Genomic DNA, 16,337 nt, shown 5'->3' on the forward strand with positions numbered 1-16,337 from the left:
TATCTTTAGCATCTAATGACCTGGACATTCCTGCAATTTTAATGTTTTCTTAACGCTGCGTGGTTAAATAGTTTCAAGCATTTGTTGCACGCCTTGGATTATGTGTGCTGATTGATATGGCAATATTACCAGGAATAGTATTTATAAAGAGACAACACATTTGTATTATTATGTCATATTGAGCAATGAAATCTGTCCCGATGAGTTTGGTTTTTCAGATTAAAAGCACCTTTAGAAAATCAAAACCATTATGCAGGTACTAAACATGCTTTTCCAATAAGCCCAACGTTTCTGTTTTTAAAAACGGTTTTCTTTTTTAATTGGTCTGATGTAGTATTTTAACTTTAACTGGTTCCTTAACTGTTAGCGAAAAATCATCAGAACAGTTTTTTTCTACAGTTATTTCCTCTGCATGTGTGACCACATAAAGGCTTTCAAGCATCCACAAGCCCGGTTTATACCCCGGGGACCCGGCGCTTCGAGGGCCCCGAAAGATGCCTTATATTTTTGTGAATGAATAAGGTCAGAATGTCTTCATTTTATCACTGGCTAAGAGGATTTTGGCGGTGTTGTTGAAAAAATGTCTGATTTGTTCTGGCAAACGTCCATCATGAATGCTTGATTATGATTGGTCCAAATTGGACGCTTCTTACGCTTCGGGGCGGAGCATCAAGGAGGAATTTCTCACGGTGGCAGCAAGAAGGTCCTGGGTTCTATTCCCGGCCCGGGGTCTTTCTGCATGGAGTTTGCATGTTCTCCCTGTGCATGGTGGGTTCTCTCCGGGTTCTCCGGCTTCCTCCCACAGTCCAAAAACATGACTGTCAGGTTAATTGGTTTCTCTAAATTCTCCCTAGGTGTGAGTGTGTGTGCGCATGGTTGTTTGTCTTGTGTGTCTCTGTGTTGCCCTGCGACAGACTGGCGACCTGTCCAGGGTGAACCCCGCCTCTCGCCCAGGACCCAGCTGGAGATTGGCACCAGCAACCCTCCCGACCCCATTAGGGACGAAGGGTGTTCAGAAAATGGATGGATGGATGGTATGGGTTGCCTTTCCACTGGTTTATGAGAATAATTAACTAGTTTTCATTTAACTGTTTCTTTTGTTCTTGTGGCTTACCAAGTCAATTGACATTTGGCACCTAATCATGCAAACACAATTTAGAAGATGAACCAACATTTTGTCTTACAAACAAACCAATAACACTTGGTTCGTTCTTTGACGTTTTCTAAGCTCTTTAGTCCCTGTCCAGAAGAAACCACATTTTAGCGTTCTCAATCAGCACTAGACCGTTTTTATGCCTCCAACTTCTGACTTTGTTTCATCCCATTGTTTATTGTTGTTAAGGAAATCTGTTAGGCACAACACAAGAAATTTGTCTCAAATTAAGCCTTTTGTCCTCTTCTTATGTTTTAGGGTAATGGATAAGTGAAACCTCAAATGTCCAGTGGTTTTCAGTCTAAAGCAGACTTGGATACACCATTTCACCAAACTTCATTCCTGTCTGTGATGAAATCACCGATGATTATAAGATCGCCACCCTAAAGCATTCATCCAGATTTTGCTCTACTGTTCTCCCATACAAAGTGCTTGGTTGGTTTTTCTATGGTTTGCTTTTGGTATTATCGTCACAGGCCTGGAACGGTTAAAGGGATATTTCTGAAAAATAGCGATAAGGAAACAGCTGAAGAATCTTGTAGGGTCCTAAGGTTAGCAATGATAGGAAAGTCCTGATAAAATACACAAATTACTGCATTCTTACTGCATTTCACATGTTTTCTAAATGCACTTTCAAAACATGCCTCGTATATTAACATGACTGATACACAAAACAGAACGCACAAACCGTTCTAGAGCAGAAAAAATAAGTGCAAAAAAATCAAACAAGTTAGAGTAAAGTTAAAGGATTGCCAGTAAGAAATAAGGGGGAGTTTAAGTCCAAATGTATTTTTAGACCAAAAACCATAGCTCTCCTGTTCACCCAAGCACTGAAAAATGGATCGGAAAAGGGATGAGGAGAGGGAGGCAGTAAAATGCTCTGAAAAAGTATTTGGCCCCTTACAAACTCTAAATTCCGACAGAGATATGCAGAGTAAATGCACAATGTAGATTTTGTCTGATGATTTTATTTATTAGTCATAAAAAGGAAAAGAAGCAGTTAAAACCCTACATGAAAAAGTAATCGCCCCCTAAACCGAATGACTAGTTTCACCCTCAGACTTTTACAATATCACTGAGGTTTTTTTACACCTCTGTAAAAAAAAAAAAAGGCATGTCATTCCAGGTCTGAAGCAGCAAAGCAGCAGTAGACCATCTTACGACCACCATCGTGATTATGACGTTCTTCATTTGCAATGTTGTGTCAGGTTTTTGCCATTTATATTGGGACACACATCTTCCAATGAGTACTTTTATCTCCTCTGTTCAGAGAATATTTTCCCAAAAATGAAAAAGTAGAAACATTCCTGGGCTGCCTTCAGTTGTAGATCCATCTATATGGTAGGAATAGGGTTATGCTACTGTTGTTACCCAACATTGTCCATTGATTGGAGAACAATAAAACCTAGGGCAGCAGTGGCTACCATCCATTAGATTGCCACCTTCAACGTGTCAAAGTGTGCTTGAATAGAAATGACTGATTCCATTGTAAAGCATCTTAGAGTGTACGGAAGAGCGCTACATGAGTCTGACGTCATAAGTGGCTTCTTCATTGGTCGGCTCTTACAGTAATCAATTTGGAGTGTGGGCTTGTGAAATTGAGCAAAGACATCTGGTAAATCACAGCTAATCCAGATTTAAAAGCGGGGTGATTACTGTCCACGCTGATTTGGGTGTTTGTTTTCCCATCTTAAATTAAATCATTCCATGAAAACGGTCTGATTCTTTGTCTGGCATTGAAACTTGAAAATATTACGTGGAGGGAAGCAAAGCAGTCTGTATGGAGGCAAATACTTTTCACACACCCAAATCCATCACACACTTGTCAGGTGTGTAATCATTCCACACACAAACACACACATCCATGAGGAGCCTGCTCGCCAAACACAACATGTGCTGTATTTTGTGCTCTCCAAACCACACTCCCATCTGGATCTACATCTGCATATCCGTCTTCTTGTATACACAACATATCAGTCTGTGATTTTGAGATGTTTTTGCCAAAAAGCGTTGGTGAAAAATGAGAAATTCTTGTTGGTACAGATTGTTTGTCCCCACCCTCTGCCCAAACCAGTGTGCGCATGAGTTTGACCTAACTGGCTGAAACGAAGATGTGGAGTGTATAAGAAGCAGACAGAATAAGCAAATTACAGGCCAGTGATGATTTCCCAGAAAGAAAAAGAGAAACCGAAGCGTTTTAAACAAGGCACAGCGGGAAGAGAACGTGTGAGACAAACGTAGATGCAGTCATTATGAGGAATAATCTTTTTAATGCAGTGGCTTCAACAGCAGGATTTCTGTTTTACCTGCAGGCTGGTATTATCAACTAAACACGTGGTGCTGGATTGGGGTTGTGAGCCAGGACAAAGACAAACATTCAAAGTCACAAGGGAGTGCTCATTATAAATCAAGCTCACACACATTCCCACTCAACCAAGAAACATGTCAGCAATACAAGAATAGAGCCAAGAAATGAGATTGATCATCTATCGCCACTAGAGGCATACTGATATACCAACACAAGGCAGTGTGTGATTGTGAAATGGAAAGAAAATGGCACGTGGTTTTAAAATTCTTAAAATAGTTGGACAGCACTGAACATACAGACTGAGCTACAACAGAATGGTTTAAATCAATGGTAATTTATGTTAGAGCCACTCAGATGAAGCCCAGACCTAAATCCAACTGAGAATCTGTCGGCGTGTGGAAACTGATATTGACAGATGATATACATCCAATCTGACGAAGATGGAGTTATTTAGCAAAGGCAAATCGACAAAATATGAAAACCCCAATCATAGGCCAGTCTCAAGTATTGCGTCAAGAAAAGTGATTGTTTTCATGTAATTTTCGTCTTGTGTTTCCAAACCAACAGAAATGCCTCTATTTCTGTTTGAAATGGAGGCAAATATCTAGTGTCTCATTTCCACTGAGCTGTAAGTCACAAGTCAGTGCGGTTTGGTGTGCTCTTTTATGGTCCAGAGTATTCAGAAGAGGGTTTCCGCTGCCAGTTGGACTGTCACCGGGTGGAAAGGGCTAAACCTAAATGGCTAGTGTTGCGTCATAGTTGTGGGACGACAAACGTGACTCAATGTTATGTTTTGTGATTGTCACAAGCAGTGACCACACTCAAGGGAATGTGTTGTGTGATGCCAGTAGCTGCACCCTGACCCTAACTGTACCATACCATTGGACCTACAATTGAAGGGAGCTGCATGGGTCACTTTTACAACGGAAAAAGAGAAACTAGCTTACAGAACACACCGACCCATGCCATGCCATTCAGTGAAAATGAGGCACATTAGTCTGGGGTGAAACGCAGTCCAGTTCAAGATAAAGCTCTAATTGTTAATTTTTCATTGACTGCACATGTATGGAAACAGTAGACCTATTCAAAACAAAACTGACAGATAAGATAATATGTGTTTTTAATATCTGGTCTTTGTGTGATTCCCTTGTTAATAGGAATATGGCCCGTATCAAAAACCACTACTACTTACTGCAAAATATCAAGGTTCATCACCAGTTTTAGACTTTTATCTGTCAAAAAAAATTGCCTTTCATTTTATACATGCATTATTTGTGTTGTTGTTGCTGTAGCATCATTTAATGTGCCTATATTTTTGCAAGACTTTTCCAAGACACTGTAGACCTTTAAAACGGAGTAAAGGGAAACCAGGTCACCTACAGAAGTTTGTCAATGGGCATGCATCTTAGTGGGGGTGCGCAATAACCAACCAAGCCAGGGTGGCTCACTCTTCTTCTAGCTAGATCCCCCATACGCCCACTACTTCTCCCTCGCTTCACCTCCAAGGTGTCACAGAGAGCAGCCTTGTTCCAGGGCACTCTCCCCCTTTCCATTGGGAACCCTCAAAAATCCCAGATATCCCTGCAATTTCCGGTGCAATGTTTATTTGGCAGAGAGGAAGGGGGGTTGTGCAAGAAAAAAGGCCCCAGTCACAAACAGTCTGAGAGTAAACATGTGCTGTAGAGGTGGGAGGGGGGGATTTGTGCGGTGAGAAGGACTGAGGCCCATGTGTTCTAGTCCTGATACACAGATCCCACCTCAGCAGGGACACACAGCGGTTCTCTGTACAGGCCACAGCCACCACAGTTTGATCAAGATCCATCAGTAGAGACCTCTACTCTGCTCTGTGGACAGCATCCTCTGCTGGAGAAGCAGGCAAATTACATGAGAAAAGCACATTCAAGGAAACAAACGTTGAAAATGAACCTGGCACAATGGGCAAAGAGATGGATAAATGGACTGGAGCTTGTCTGCACAAATATGAGCGTTGCTCTGGTGTAGAGTTAATCAAAAAGTAAAGCCCTTGGTTCCTCATTTCATTTATGTTCCAATCCTCACCAGTGGTCATGAGAGATGAATGAGGACTGAAAGACGGAGATCCCAGATACAGGTGGGATCTCCACATTTAATGGAGTCAGTTCAGGTGGTTTAGACATCATCAAGTCTGTTACCAAATCTTGAAGGAGGAACCTCTGATTTGGACCTAGAAACCACTAGGGAACTATTTATCTTTTCTGAACTTGGAATGTCTTCGGATAACCCGGAGAGAATCCAGTATCGCATAAGTGTGAGTCAATAGATGTGTGGATTCATGAGAGAATAAAATGTGCCTCAGTAGTTTTTCCTTGGTTCTTGACACTTTTTCTTCAATGAAAATGGGCACAGCTGCGGTACAGGTAGAGCATGGAATAGGGCATCAGGATAGGAGGAAGGGGGGGGAGTTTTCAGGAAGCAGGAGAGGTACTTGTAGATGGGGCTCCACCTGGTTAATGGGGGGCAGGAAGTGAGGCCGCCGGTCCCTCCTAGTACCTGTTGCTCTTTCTGGGTCTCCTTGGATCATTGTTACGCTGCTTCTGGCCACTGATGACTGCTGAAGGTTGTGTGAGAAGATGGAGTTCCTTGCATTGCCATCTACAATCCCAAGACTTTGTAGCCAGGCACAGTGTTTGGCATTGTTTTCCCTCACATCGGGCATGGGAGTTACATATTTCTGTCTACCTGCCCCGTATCTCTTCTGTTTCCCTCTTTGCTGTTCCTCTTTAACAGCAGGATCCTCTGACAACTGAAACAAAGCCAACAGTCGGGCTTGCCTTCCTGTGTTTTTTCCGTCGGCTGTTGCAGATACACTCACGCGTGAAGAAAACTTTCCGTCCTGCTGCTTGACTTGGGTTTGAGAACATTTTGACACCACAGAGCATACGTCTGACCTGAATGCAGCTGCCTTCTGAAGATCAGAGGTCTCTTCAGGTTTGATCGCGTCCTCTGAAAATACATCAACACAACTCAATGAGATCTCCTCTGTCTGACCAAGGTTTTTCACTTTTAAATCTGCAAAGGTGCATGTATCCGAAGGTTCTGTGTGGTGCATATTTGCAGGAAGCACAGTTCTGGATCTGTTGAGACTGTAACAGAGTCACCGGTGTGGGGGGAGGCTGGCCCAGAGCCCAGAGAGTCCAATGCTGCGAAACAGCGGTGGAGGTCTCAGGGGGAAAGGAGGTCTTGAATCTCCAAATCTATTCTCTGTGCTGTTATCCATCTTGAATTCGACATCCATTAGTGCCAAAAATCCAAATCCTTGGATGTTTAGTTTTCTTAGACCAATGACAATGCCCCTAAAGAACTAAAGGTTATTTCATCATCTGCTCCTTACCAGTTTATCTTTTAATAATCCGGTCTCTGTCTGGTAGCTGACGTGTTCCTCTCTGCTCAGAGACAGATTCAGAGTGTGTTTGAGCAGGACTTTTCTTCCCTTTGCTTTGGATGACACCACTCTAACTCCAAACAACCCTCCCGCCGCTTCTCTCTTTCATCTTGTTTGTGTTCTGGACATGAAAGGCACAGCACAGTTCTCCCTGCCATTCCACCTCAATGAATAATGAATCAGCTGTATAGAACAGCACAGATGTATCTACATATTTCCCAAGACACTTTCACCTAGGGTTTGACTTTTGAGCAAACCCCAATATTACTTTACTTTTAATAAAACTTATTTATGTTATTTCTTTTTTAGTCATATATCTACATAACGTTACAATTGTTGTGAAGCACTTTGGTTAGCTGAGGTTGTTGTAAATGCGCTATATAGATAACCTTTGACTTTACTATACTCTTTTATGTGAAACCTGAAATTGTTAGATTTTTACTATTACAAATAAAAATTAGAGAAAATTTTAGAAATTTTTTATTTAGTATCTAATCAGTAACTTTTAGATCTAAGAAAAACAAGGATCTGATCTCAATAAAGTTAGTTACAACTATCCAGTTGAGGTAAAATTTTGAATTTCGATACCCAGTTGTCCCTGCAGGGTCACACACGTACATACAGAGAGATAGATAAATAGGCTTTGTTTTATCTTTTTGCAAATTTATTGATAATTATTTTTCTTATTCATCAAACTATGTTGTTTTATTCGATAGTATGCAATATTGTTATAGTAAAGCTGGACAGGAAGTCAAAATATTCCTTCGCGAGATCCTCTAATGGTGTACTGCTCAACTTGTCCAGACGATGGCGCTACTCACTGAGCAGAGGCCGCGAGAGAAGAGTAAAAAAGCTCCGCTGTCCCTTTTTCTTCTGCGGCACCAGAACGGAAACACTTCATTGGTCCGCGAGGCCAGGCTCAGCGGTTACCAAACAGCAAGGTAAGGCTGCCTGTGAAGGCGTGAAGGGTCCTTTCTGTTCGGGCCTGCTCTGTGGGACATTTTGGACAGGACTGTCTAAGTGTTTGTTTTCGGGGGGGACTGTATCTTGTTCACGACCAGAGGAGACGTTCAGCCGGTGAGGTGAGGAGGCGGAGGACGAAGGGCAAAGTCATACGTAACGTGGATTAATGGAGGAGAGAGCAGCTTGTAGATTTATAACGAGAACAAAAACAGAAACTCGGACAAAGTTCCTGTGAACGGGTTTGCTATTACCGAGGAAGAGGAGGTTGTTCAGATATTAAACTATTTAGCTTAGTTTTATAATAGATCGACATGGCTGTGAGTGAAGAAAGCAAACCGTGCCAATTAATTTAAACACACTTATCAAGACTGCTTCTTTTTGTTTTAGAAATAAATCTCTTTCAGCATATAGAAAATTCGTCACGTGTTGTATGTTTTGTCAGTATTGTTTTTGTAAATGATGCTTAAAATTTGTAGGATTTATTATTGTTTGCGGTCAATCAGTTGGACAATAAAACGGGATCTTCATTTTCCCGTTTTATTATATGGGGTACTAAATGTGCCAAAAACACTTGAACAAATGAAAGTAGGGATTTGGTTTCCAACATTCCCCGTTACACACAAATGTTCAGGTCATGCAATTTTACTACCTAAAAAAATAGCAGTGGAAATCTATTAAGAGATGCTTTTTTAGCTTTGAATAGCTTTGCTGAGTCTTCTCCAGACTGTTTTTTCTTACACCCTTGTTCCTAGTGCTGGTGCCTATCTCCAGCTAACATTCAGGGCAAGAGGCGGGGTTCACCCTGGACAGGTCGCCAGTCTGTCGCAGGCTTGGGACTTCTCTATGTAATAAAAAATAAATAAATAATAAGAAAAAAAAAGTATATGGTAATTGCTAACTTGCTTGTTAAAATCTACGGAGCCCAAAAAAAAGATTTAAATTATGCGTTGATCATTAAAGCTTACCAAAGCAAAAACTAAAATGGTTTTATAGTTTACACACCAACTAATAAGCTACTAATAAATAGCTACTAGTTGATTCATTGGTAGAGCTATCTGCTCTGGTAGAGCCTAAAATCTGCTGCTAACTTGCTAATTCTAGTTTTTAGACAGTTTGCATTAATTATATTTGGAATGCGTTTCTTTAATTGAGACCTTAACTCTTGGAAATATTTACAATTGGAATTTTTTAAATTGGTAGAAAAGTGCATTACCCCTCTTTAAGCCAGTTAATCAGCAGTGTGCAGCTAAAGTTTGGGAAGGCTCATGACTTTAATCACAGTATCAGCTTCTCATTTATCTCAGTAAGAGTACCTTTAAACTGTGTGTAACATTTTAGGACCTCGAGGTACCTCCGTACCTGTAACGTAGCCATGTCTACCCATTTAAGTAAAAGGTAAAGAGGAACTTCCTGATTTGGACTATGTAACTCTGCAATCCTTTTTAAAATGAAAGCCAAATAAATCAAAACAATATGCTCTGCATGTGGGAAATGTTGTTTTCACAACTTTATGTACAATTAAACAAAAAATCCACCAATTTTGCTGACTTCTTGTAGGAATAATTTCGGATAACTTTGTAATCTTTTCCGTGAAATTGGATAAAAACATGTTGCTACGTTTGCTACATAATGTCTTTTCTAAGCTTTAAACTCTTCATCTGCCACCGCAGACATATGGAGAGTGAATAATGCCAAATTACAATAAATAAATAGTCGTTTTTTTTTACTGAAAATACAAGATTTTATTAAATATAGATAGAATTATATATGGTTCAATTAAATTTATTGATTTTAATTTGAAAACTGGATTATTAATTATTTCATGATTTAAGTTATTTCATGTTACTGTGCTGAAGTACATTATGAATGCATTTAAACCGTCAACTTCACCCATCAAACTCAGTGGGCGGGACTGGAGCAGGACCCTCACTTCTGATTGGCTGCTTCTGACAGCACCCCAAAACAGCTTCCTGCAAGTTTGCTATGAATTTGGGCCACTATTTTCACTGGAATTATGCAAATAACTTCAGTAAATTGTTGTAATTTATTTACTACTAATTCTGAGTGACCAACTTCAGATTCTATAGCTGTAGTTTGGTCTGAAATATTTTTAATAAGTTCACAAGAGAGCTTTCTATGGAGGAAGCTGCCATAGACTTCAGCCAAAATTCTTAGCTCTGCCCACTAGCTAGTACTGGCTAATGCTTTCTCATGCCCTTCTTAGAGATATTTTAGGCCAAACTAGGTGACTAGAGGTGCTATAGAAGCTACCATAATCTGCCATAATCCCGCCCACTGAGTTTGATTAGTGAAGTTAACAAATTAGGTTAACTCAAAATGTGCTTTGGCACAAGAGGATAAAATGATTTATCTAATCATTAAATAATTATATGGAGTTTTTAAACTGAAATCAACACATAATTCAATGTTTAGTAAATTATTTCTGTATTTTTTCCCCCCAGTTTTAATTTTTTTTAAGGTATTAATTTATTGTAATTTGGCACCTTTTGCTCTCCATACAGACTAACCCTTTTGGGGAATTCTTGTTTAACCTTATTTGTTCGTCACACATAAATTACAGAAAGCTGGAGGCCAATCCAGTCCTGCAAGTGCAGAACGGCAGCGAACTTGTTTTCCTTGCTCTCGTACAGCGTTGACTCGGCAACCGCAGCTGATTCTGTCCTTTATTAATAATAAACACGCATCCTCTGCTTTTTCTGCTTTAGATGGCACACCGGTTCCTAGCACGCAGAATCTGGACGCTCTCCGTGAAAGACGTCCGCTGCCTCCCGTCGTCCGCCGTCACCTCGTCTTCGTTTTCCACCTCCCTTCATCCTGTCTCAAGCCGAGCGTCCTTCCTCGCCCCGTCTCGACCGCTCGCCTTTTCTTACGCCGTCCGCCGGGCGGTCTCCTTCAACGTTCAGGACACTGAGGACTTCACGGAGAGGGTCATCAACAGTGACCTGCCCGTGTTGGTCGACTTCCACGCACAGTGAGTGCTGAATCACCTGTCCAGGTTTCCCTAAAGAGAACTAAACTGAACTAAACCTGTGAAAACCGAGCTTAGGTCGCATTGGGAAGCTGAGTAGCAAAGTCTGTAAATCCACTGACTCTGGCTAAGTGTGAGCTGACCACCGATTAGGCAAGGAGAAGAACGGAAACGGCACAAAATATATCCATAAATGTCGTGGAAAAAATTCTATTTCCAAGCACTGTTCAGGTGAAATCACTCAATCAAGTTTATTCATATATTGCGCACAATACAGAGAGCTCATAGACAATCAGTAATGAAGCAGGTCTGGATTAAACCTCGCCAAGCTCTGCCAGGCAGAGACAACACATGAGTTTTATACCAACGATAAAGAATCAACAACAAAGGGAGAGACAGTCTGGTTCTGACGCAGCAGTGGAAAACGACTTCTAACCTTCTACATGAAACCCAAATAGTTCTTTTGGTGAGAGTTCATAAGCATTTCATATGACATGACCAGCAGATGTGACCTTAGTGTAATTTTTCCACACATTTCCCCCCTTTTGATTATAAATAAATATGAAAATATTTAATATTAATCAACACATTTCCCTCCTCAGTCATAACACAACACTATCCTGGAAGACGTAACAAAAGGAACATATACGCAAGATGCGAGAAACCTACCGGCAGTAACCCTGTCTACTCCATAACAATATATTCACTGTGTTGGGTAGGAAAACTTAGTTTGCAACCCCTCTTTGCCAGGGAGGCGGCCCTGTATATGTTATGTCCAGGAAAAGTGAGGAGGTACCATACCAATGATTGAAGACATAAAAACCTAAGAACCAACAAAAATAAAAATGTAATACAAAAGCTAATTAAGAAGGAGAATAGAAAAAAACATTTAAAAAGAAAAATTTAGTGTCAAACAAAAAACCCTAAGCTTAAAAATCAAAATAAAACAAAATAAAATCAATCTAAACCCATCGTCACAACAATCTATAATATTGAAAATAGGAGGGAAAAAAGTAACATATTTCCAGATGAAACAAAATGTTAAATCAAATCATTAAACAGCCAATTAATACCTCGCAGTTCATGTAGCCGAAATGTTTCTACCGTAGCAGAAGGAAAGAAACAATAAAACACAAATTAACAACCAAAAAATTGAAACAACCAACACATAATTGAAACAAGATGAAGGTGTGATCGCTGTCAGAATGAACGTCCTCGTTTTTTCTGTTTCTTCCTTTTCTTTCAGAAACTCTGTTTTAAAATATTTATTTCAATCTTCACTCCCCACTTCGACCACTCACCAGTGGACCAGCAATAGTTCTTTGGTTGGGGAGTAAATTAATCTCATCTACATTGCAATCGTGTTATAAAAGCATGAATTTATCTAACATTCTGCTACTAGTAATTTTCGCAAGTCTTGTAATAAACTACACAAGTGATCAGCGTAGATAAATGTAGAGATCCAATATTTTGCACTTTGAAGATTTCTCATGACGAGGGATCTTTCCAGGGAGAGACTGTTACAACTTTAATTTCTAACAGGAACTTTAGACCAATCCATCTCTGTTTTATTGTTCGTTGTGAGGGCCCAGGACTGTTTCATGGATCATTTTTACGTGTCACGTTTTGAGGTTGTGCTAAATTTATGATATGGAAAGGCTCCTGGTTCCCATAGCAATTATTCCAGACACATTTTAAGCTTAAGGAAATCCCCTTGAGGGGCGAAGTTCTTTTCCTTTTTTCACAAATGTTTGTGTTTGAATTCCCTTTGTTCAACAGAGCATCTATAAGGACAATGCAAGTCAATTATTTTTAATACTCTCCTGTTGAAAATGTTCAGTGACGCCCACAAAATTCACTGACCACCTCGGACATTGGCTTCAGAGCTCTTGAAGACCTTCCCTGCAGCACTAATTTGCCAATGTGTGGCGTTTGGGTTAAACCTTGCCTGACATTTGCCTTCCTACACAATTTTGCTACATCCTCCTTTCCCTTCAGTGCTCCATCTGGGATTTGTCCCATTAAGCTGGATTTCTCAGAATGAATTTCATGCAGGCCAATTGGCGAACTGGAGACGTTGAGAGTACTGGCTAATGCTTTCGAGCCAATGATGGCTAATGATGTCGAGTTTCTGCACCGTTTTTCAGTTGTGGTCTGCCTAGGGTTGTAATTAGGCAAAGACATTAGAGGAAGTGAACAAAGCCATTCGGTACGTGTTGGCTACACCTTCGAATCTTGAACAATTAAAGTTCTCTCTTTGCATTGAGGGGCGATTGTTTACAGCGCACGTAATTTCCACTAAACTTCATAACTTCTTTCACACGTTGCAACGTCACAGCCAAACGTTCGCATTTGGGTAAAGTCAGATCTAATCGTTTAAAACTTCAACAGAGTCCGCGCCTCTGCTAAGCAATTGTTTCTCAATAGCAGAGGGTCGAGACCCTTTGGACAAAACGAAGTGTAGAACAAGGTAATTTGAACCCCACCTGTCCAGTACGAGTCCAAGTGGCGGTGGAAACACTCACTTGAATACACTGGACCATAAAATAATGTCCTGACTCAACACAAAAAGGCAGGAGTTACTCCCTCCTACTTTTCACAACACTTTGCTTGATGATGGCAGAATCTACTTGAGTTCTTGGTTCTGAGATGATCAGTGTCGTACATCGTCATCCGTACTGGAGTTTTTAAGCAAATTGAATCGCTAGCTCAGTTTCCATTGACATTTAACTGTGCAAATTAGAATTACGGAAATAAATTTGCTTGATGGAAACACGCCAAAATTTAAAAAAAGATTTTGCGCCTGAATTAGGTGGTTTATTGCTGTATTGAAATTGGTGTATTTCATAAAACTGCAATTGAAACACTTTTTTTAGCATCGCACGAGTCTTGTGATCAACAACCAGATGCTACTAGTGGCAGAAATGACGAAAAGTGCAACAGGAAGTTGTAGGAGGGGGACGTTGTGGCATGTTTTTTTTAATGACTCATTGCACGAATATCGTGGAATATCGACAAAGTCTTGCGCACATTTGGAATGGAAACGCTGGTACCCACTGTGGTTATTTTTAGGTGGTGTGGTCCCTGTAAGATCCTCGGGCCGAGGTTGGAGAAGGCCGTTGCAAAACAGAAAGGCCGCGTTGCCATGGCAAAAGTTGACATCGACGATCACACAGACTTGGCTATTGAGTACGGGGTGAGTACTCTGTTAAACCGAACGTGTTGCTGCTTGAGAAACTTGAGGGTTGACTCAGCTCGAGGTGTCTCTGTCCCTGTCCAGGTGTCTGCTGTTCCTACGGTCATCGCCATGAGGGGAGGAGACGTCGTCGACCGCTTTGTTGGGATCAAAGATGACGATCAGCTGGACTCATTTGTCTGCAAAGTCATTGGACAATAAACCGGCAGTCCCCCCACCTAGCTGTACACCACCATTATGGTGCTGTTACCTAAGATTATGGCATGTCAGGCAGGCAGTACCGCAGTCCCACTTGGCCAAGTCTTTAACGCTCACACTCATCTCTAGACAATCTGCTTCGGATTGTTGCTTCGATCTTTTTCTTTTTTTTTCTTGGTCCAGTGATGGGTGTTTGCATTTTATGACCGAGTATTAGGTCCATACTAAGAAAAAAAGTAAATAAATTTGAAAGTAGTCATACAATTACAACAAAATAAAATCATATTTTGAGAATAAAGCAAATATAATACAAAAGTAAAGTTGTAAAATAGTTATTTTCGAAGTAATCCCAATATTATGAGAATATAGTCAAAATATTACAACTATTCTTGTAATTTAGTGACTTTATTCTCATAATACTATGACTTTATTCTCTTAATGTTACAACTCTATTGTCATAATTTAATATTTTTACTAACTTAGCATGGCCCTAATTCTCTGTCGTGGTTTTTCAACGTTTTAGCAAATTTTGTTTTGCAGTCTCTGAAAAATGTGATGGCTCCATGAATCTATTCTAGTAGAAATGCCCAGCTGTCACTGTGGGGAAAGATGTTCGCTGGTATTCACACAATGGATGGACATTTATAGTTTTAACGGTGGAGAAGTTTTGATTGTAAGAAGATAATGAATACGTGACACTGTTACCTGTAATTCCTGCTTTTGTCCACAAGAGGGTGGTATTTCTCTAACATCTTCCGGGTACACCATTGGTCATTTTACACCGTTAAGCCTCATAATCTGAGAAGATGGATGTGGGTGTGGATGTGTGTGTGTGGGTGTGTGTGTGTACGTACTTCTGTGTCCTGACTGTGAACCTGAAGGCAAGCAGGAATTGCAAACATGAGCTTAGTTTTAGTTTAGTACTAAAATGGACTTTATGTACAAACACATGACCAAGTGAAGTAATAAAGGAGTCGAGATGTTCTATATTTAAAGAAGGTGGATTTATTATGCCTATTGCAGCATGAATAAATGATATCCTCCCCCTATTCCAAAGCCCAAAGTGTCCATGACCCTGAACATTTTTCCATTTGTTCCACACCCTAAACTGCATATTTTGTGATTTTATGTGAGACCAGACCAGACAAAATTTAAAGCCATTACAAAACCATCTAATTTTTATATTAATACTTAAAGCTGAATTAATTCCTTAAAAAAATTTAATAAAATTAAAAAACCTTGGAAAACTGAAATTCTTCAGACATGTTTAGTTTGAGACAATAAAACATTTTCATTTTGAAAACGTGCGGTTTTAGATTTGTGCAGTTGGCCGGGGCGGCATCGGAAAGCGGGGAGGGGGGTTCACCCAAGAACTAGAAAATAAATGACGTTTTATCTGTCAGTTGTCCTCTGAACACATTTGCTACTACTTTTATGCATGCATAGTGGAGTAGCTTTCTCTTAGTTGCTGCTGAGCTGTGGGAGGATACATTACCTGCTTTCTGCTGCTGCAAAAACAAAAGAAGAAAGAAATTGGATAATTACTTGCATTTTTGTTGGCCGGAGTGTGGCAGAAGGAGGGGACACCATTCCTCCAAGAACCACAACTGTGTACATATTTATATTTCAAGCTTACAATACTAGGCATAGTGATTAATTTGATAAACTTTTATGATTGATTGAGAGCACTAATAATTATTTCTATTTTTATTTACTTTATTGTGTTATACAGTTACATCTCCACTGAAGAAAATGACTCTGTATGCCCACCTATGACATAAACATAATTTAAGTGGGGGCCATGGTCCCCACTGTCCCCCCTCTTTGAGTCGCCACTGGATAGACCAACACAAAGTAGTTTCTGATTGGGCAATGGGAGGTAAATGACAGCTGAATTTAATTACAAATGTTGTAGTGGGAAAGTATTCGGTCCCTACAGAGTCAGCTGAAACCAGATCAGAAAAGGTTTGGCACCCCAGCATTTAAAGTAGAGCATAAAGAAGGAGTTTTAATAGCTGTTTTGTTGTTGTTGTTGTTCAAGACTATTGTAAAACTCAAGCAGCTTGGTGCAGATTTATTACTCGCTACACTCCCTCGTCTCCTCCGCTC

General features: G+C 40.3%; 1 protein-coding gene across 2 annotated transcripts; it reads left to right on the forward strand.

The window, feature by feature from the left end:
• The first annotated feature begins 7,695 nt into the window (after positions 1 to 7,695).
• Positions 7,696 to 15,287, forward strand: txn2 (thioredoxin 2). 2 transcript variants are annotated; one of them, XM_044100460.1, is made up of 4 exons: positions 7,696 to 7,823; positions 10,572 to 10,837; positions 13,907 to 14,030; positions 14,115 to 15,287. In XM_044100460.1, the coding sequence occupies exons 2-4, from the start codon at positions 10,572 to 10,574 to the stop codon at positions 14,229 to 14,231; spliced, it is 507 nt and encodes a 168-aa protein (XP_043956395.1). In that variant the 5' UTR covers positions 7,696 to 7,823; the 3' UTR covers positions 14,232 to 15,287. The 2 variants fall into 2 exon arrangements, with proteins under 2 accessions (XP_043956395.1, XP_043956396.1); XM_044100461.1 differs by having other exon boundaries at positions 7,807 to 7,964.
• The last annotated feature ends 1,050 nt before the right edge of the window (positions 15,288 to 16,337 follow it).

This window comes from Gambusia affinis, linkage group LG19 (assembly GCF_019740435.1).
Source record: "Gambusia affinis linkage group LG19, SWU_Gaff_1.0, whole genome shotgun sequence".
Classification (NCBI taxonomy): domain Eukaryota; kingdom Metazoa; phylum Chordata; class Actinopteri; order Cyprinodontiformes; family Poeciliidae; genus Gambusia; species Gambusia affinis.

What these genes read in the sequence shown, in the direction of transcription:
- txn2 (XM_044100460.1), top strand. Translation starts at nt 10,572, where the DNA reads ATGGCACACCGGTTCCTAGCACGCAGAATCTGGACGCTCTCCGTGAAA. An exon ending in TTGGTCGACTTCCACGCACA is followed by an intron (nt 10,838 to 13,906) that starts GTGAGTGCTGAA and finishes GGTTATTTTTAG; the next exon opens with GTGGTGTGGTCCCTGTAAGA. An exon ending in ACTTGGCTATTGAGTACGGG is followed by an intron (nt 14,031 to 14,114) that starts GTGAGTACTCTG and finishes GTCCCTGTCCAG; the next exon opens with GTGTCTGCTGTTCCTACGGT.